The 5,403-nt window shown below is 38.0% G+C and overlaps 1 protein-coding gene across 3 annotated transcripts in view; it reads left to right on the forward strand.

The window, feature by feature from the left end:
• LOC106884240 (putative methyltransferase C9orf114 homolog) overlaps window positions 1-1,848 on the forward strand; it is a 22,056-nt gene extending 20,208 nt beyond the window's left edge. For all 3 annotated transcript variants that reach the window (XM_014935504.2, XM_052975378.1, XM_052975385.1), the window contains one exon: window positions 1,667-1,848. In XM_014935504.2, the coding sequence (XP_014790990.1) occupies window positions 1,667-1,726 (60 nt within the window). In that variant the 3' untranslated portion in view covers window positions 1,727-1,848. The remainder of the gene's footprint in view (window positions 1-1,666) is intronic.
• Window positions 1,849-5,403: the final 3,555 nt, after the last annotated feature.

The following is a 5,403-nucleotide window of genomic DNA, read 5'->3' on the forward strand; positions in this document are numbered from 1 at the left end:
CCTATCATCATCATCATCATCATCATCAACATCATCATCATCATCATCATCATCGTTTAACGTCCACTTTCCATGCTGGCATAGGTTGGACGGTTTGACTGGGGGACTGGCAAGCCAGGAGGTTGCACTAGGCTCCAATCTGATCTGGCAAGGTTTCTACAGCTGGATGCCCTTCCTATCACCAACTACTCTGAGAGTGTAGTGGGTGCTTTTACATGCCACCAGCATGGGAGTCAGCCAGGCGGCACTGGCATCAACCATGTTCGGATGGTGCTTTTTACGTGCCACTGGCATAGGGAGCCAGTCAGGTGGCACTGGCATTGACCCATGCTTTAATGGTGCTTATTACGTGCCACCAGCATGGGGTGCCAGTCAGGTGTCACGGGCATCGGCCACAACTACAATTTCCATTTTAATTTTGATCTTGATTTCGTTTTTATTATTAAATATTACTCTATACAAAGATTGTACTAAAAAATTAAAATATTTTGTATACTGTAGACGTATAAATCTAACCAATTTTATTGCACATAAATTTGAACAACAAAATCTTTTATGGAGACCTAAGGGTCATGTGGACCCTAGTTGAGAACCACTGCTCTAAATGAATGGTTTATTGGAACCTTGGAAGACTCTTATAAATCAAATGAATGGTTTGTAAGAGTCTAGGTTAGGTTATTGCAAAACCATTCTGGATTATTGAAAGTAAATTCTGCTAGGATTTTATGCTGTACTCAAGATCCGCCCACCACAACAGAATTGAGATCCTAAAATCAAGGTGCCACATTAAAAGCATTGGTGTAGGTTCTGTCGGCTTATAATAGCAACAATTTCCCATTCCGCTATTGAAGCTGTGCTGTATTCGTTACCCTCAGTGATGTAACTGTTACCTGAAGCTGGTGTAGAATTAATGAAAATAATTAAATGCCTGGAGTGGTTGGCATTAGGAAGGGCATCCAGCTGTAGAAACATTACCAGATCATTGGCAGAAATGTTAGTATGCCCGGCGAAATGCTTAGCGGTATTTCGTCTGTCTTTACATTCTGAGTTCAAATTCTGCCGAGGTCGACTTTGCCTTTCATCCTTTTTGGGTCAATAAATTAAGTACCAGTTACACATTGGGGTCGATGTAATTGATTTAATCCCTTTGTCTGTCCTTGTTTGTCCCCTCTATGCTTAGCCCCTTGTGGGCAATAGAGAAATAAGAAACATTGCCAGATCAGATTGGAGCCTGTTGCAGCCACTGGCTCTATAGACCTCAGTCAAACCGTCCAACCCATGTCAGCATGGAAAACGGACGTTAAACGATGATGATGATGATTTGTCAACTGTTTTATTGACCTATATTCCTTGAGTAAAATCCACAGAAATATTTGAGTTGTAGAAGGTGAGTGAGTAAGCACTGCATTGGACAGTGGGATGGAGATTGTGCAAGACTTTACTGTGACAATGGGGAAAAAAGTCGCCCTTCAGTGAATCAGCAAATTAATTGGGTGATGGGAGTGCCATGGCAGATGGATGTTAAATGATGATGATGATTATGATGACTTCTGAAAGATGGTTAAATAAGTTTTAATGATATAGAAACTGTAACTATACATGATATGCGAGTATTTTTATAAACATGAACTGACTTTTGTATTTCCTCTCTTTTTTTTGGTTACAGGAAGCCATTCTAATAACGATGTCAGCTTTAAGACCCAAAATAGATTTGGCCCAGAGATAACATTCCTGGAATGAGCAAAGTATTTCTTATGTTGAAGAACTGTTGAACATTTTTTGTAATAATGTCTCCTTGAAGCTTATATTTTCTATTTATATATTTTTTATAAAACTCTTTTCAATGATCCTGAACGTGTCGAGTGTAAATTATTTCTGAGCAGATAAATTTGCTAATTCAGCAATTAGCAAACTTAAGAGGAAAAAAAAAAATCCTTTTCATGTACTTCTCATTTCATTTACATAAAAGAAATTTTCTTTTTTCTTTATCATGAAAGGTCAACGTTCTGTTGTATCAAACAAAGAAGAATGATGTTATTTTAAATAAAATAAGAGAATAAAACAGACGTGCATCGTGACTTTTGAAGGTAAAGTGGTGGGTAACTTATCACGTGTCATAAGTTCAAACCTTGCTAGAGCTGGCGCTGTTGTTGTTTAACCCTAATCAATAGTCTTGACTGATTCCAGCCATGGCCATCCAATCTTGTGGTAATACCTAGTATATCTAGGGAAATATTATTCAAACTGTATTTCTGTTTTTCAGTTGGTAAGGTGACATCAGAGTGATTTCTGGCAGGTGGAGCAACCATGTAGAGCAGTGTTTCTTGATCCTTTTTACCCTTATGTAACCCTTAAAATAAATTACATGTCTCAAGGAACCCCTGCACAAAAAAAAATTATATACTATATCTATCTCAGATAAAACTATTGTTTTACCGTGAGTAAAACGCTGTTGAAGTGTTAAGTGAAATTTGGCAATCGAGGATCGAATCCACGCAATGCCTGCATGAAGCCACTACAAATATGTTGTGGAATAAAAAATTTATCTTCTGTTATGGAAAAAGTTTAACTGTAAAAATGCAGAATTATCAGAATAATGGGCATTCAAAAAAGTATGTATGTATAGAAATGTATGAATGAAGTCTCTAATGTTTAAGATTCAAATTAAGGAAGTACAATAATAATGTTTAGCAGTTCAAAACTATGAGTAGTGGAATGCAAAATTAGGTTGGCTGATCGTGAAAATCAAATATTGATCACTTTGCTAAAATCTGCAGGTGGTATGGGTTATTTCCCTTGGGTTTAAATTAAATATTGGTAATATGTAGTAGATAGAAGTAGATTGGAAGGGTCCTATTATCGATTTTTTTCAACAATCTAAGTATGTCACGAGGTTTCCAGACATGAGTTCTATTCTCGTGTCAAGTTTCATCAAAATCAATAAAACAATGTAGGCGGAGTTAGCTAACAACGCCACAAACAAACACACCGATTCTCCACACATGTAGTTGATATATATGTATATATACATGAATACATTAATAAGGAATATCAATAAATGTTGATTTTGTGATCAGGATTCAAACATGTCGGGGCACTGGCCACAGCTATGATATTGTTTTTACTTGACTCAACAGGTCTTCTCAAGCATATCATATCAACCGATGCATCGGGGGTACTCTTAACAGGGCCGGACATGCGTGGCTGCGATCTTACTTTAGTTGCCGGGTCTTTTCAATCACAGCATATCTCCAAAATAAAATGCAGAGTGTGTCCCTGTCGGTCATGCTGTAGGCAAAGAAGAGCAAAACAACAAATGGAGTGGCAGTGGGAGATGCTGAAGCAGGCGGACAACATTTAAAGGCTTTGCCCTGAAGACGCTAGAGAAAGAAGAGTGAAACAACAAAAGGAGTGACTGAGTGACAGTGAGAGGTGGCTAACCACAGGTGGAGTGTAGTGAGCTTTGAATTCGCCAGTATTTTAATGAAAATGAAATTAAATTTTTATCTTAAATTATATTTATCAATTTCATACACACACACAAATAGGCATATATGTTACATGCAATAAAATGATTTCATCAATCTAAAAAATGCAAATCACTTTTGACAACAATACGCAGGTCACATTCATTAATGGACTTCTTAAGATTGGTTCTTGTAGAGGGAATTGGAAGATGTAGCTTGTGATTTTTGAACCAAATGCTCAACACTCGACGATCAGTCACAACAGCATCTTGTGATAACATTTTTAAAGGTGATGATAATGTTGGTGGCATGATGATGGTAAAACGATTTTTTTTTGACTAGGGTTAATTTTGGAAGAAGAGGAGAAATATACTTGAATAAGTATATTCTTGCTGCATATTTTACCAATTCTCTTGAAAGTTCTTAAATCCTTGGTTCTCAAGTCTTTCAACAATGATAACTATTTAGGACAAGTGGAGTTTGTACTCGTAGAAACTTTGACCATTGTAAAGTATTGTCAGGACTTCTGTTGATTGTATTGTTACTGCTACCATGATGATGATGATGATGATGATTTAACGTCTGTTTTCTATGCTGGCATGGGTTGGACAGTTTGACAGGCGTTGGCAAAGCCAGGAGCCATACCAGGCCCCATTTGTCTATTTTGGCATGATTTCTACAGCTGGACGCCTTTCCTAATTCCAACCACTTTACAGAGTGGTCAGGGTGCTTTTTTTTTTTTACATGGCACTGACAGGGTCACCGGGGTGGGGTGTGTGGGAGTAGTATTGAAGGGATGTGGCTTGTGCCAGTGGAGAGATTTAAGGTTTGGAAAGTTCATATCCTGACAATGAAGGAGTGATGCTAGAGCTGTAAAATCTTGCATTCATTAATTCCAACTCTTATTATTAATAACTGCATTGTTTCTTTCCAAGTAAACTGACATCTGACTGTTCAAAGAAGACTTCAAATGTAAATAGTACCATCTTCTTTTGAAAATGGACAAAGATTCGTAATGTGGTGTTATCAAGTATTTGCAGAAAAAGGGCTTAGCCCCCAATGACATGCATGTTGATATGGTTGTTAAATTAGGGGATGGACACTCCAGCTTTATCAACAGTGCTTGATCATGTTCACCATATGGTGATGGATGATGGGTGAATGACCATAAATCAAACAGCCAATGCTATTAGCATATCCTGTGAGAGAGTTGAGAATATTCTGCACAACAAACTTTGCATGACAAAGGTTTCTTGTTCAGTGGGTGCTACATCTTCTGACATCTGATCAAAGGCATACCAAGCTGATCACATCACAGGAAAATCTGACATTGTTTGGGGCCAGATCCAGCTGGTTTCCTAACCTAGGATGAGTGGTAGCTTCATCACTTTGAGTCAGAGTCAAAGAGACAATCCATGTGGTGGAAACACTCCTCACCTGTTCCAGAGAAGGCCAAGGTTGTTTCATCTGCAGGGAAGATGATGGCCTCGGTTTTTTGGAAGGCAAAAGGCATTGTGTTTATTGACTGTCTTCAAAAGGGCCACACCATTGGTGGAGAGTACTATGGCAACTTGCTGGGGCAGTTACAAAAGGCTCTCAAGACCAATGGCATCATGTCTGCTGTTGATGACATTTTTGACCAACAGGATGAAAGCTTCTTCACCAATGGGATCCAAGAACTGCAACACCAATGGAAGAAGTGTGCTGACCACAAGGGACACTATGTTGAGAAACAAACGTCATTCTATGAGAGTATCTTGGTCAGTCTATGAACTTTTCACCTGACCCTCAGATAAAGGTGTTTTTTTTGGTATAGAGTAGATATGTGGATAGCTACAAGAACTGATGGCTTCACATATTCTTCATTTACTATTTTCAATTCTATTATTTAAAAAAGGAAAAAAAAAGAAAGAAAGAAATTATTAGGAATGAAAAG

This window comes from Octopus bimaculoides, chromosome 2, assembly GCF_001194135.2.
Source record: "Octopus bimaculoides isolate UCB-OBI-ISO-001 chromosome 2, ASM119413v2, whole genome shotgun sequence".
Classification (NCBI taxonomy): Eukaryota; Metazoa; Mollusca; class Cephalopoda; order Octopoda; family Octopodidae; genus Octopus; species Octopus bimaculoides.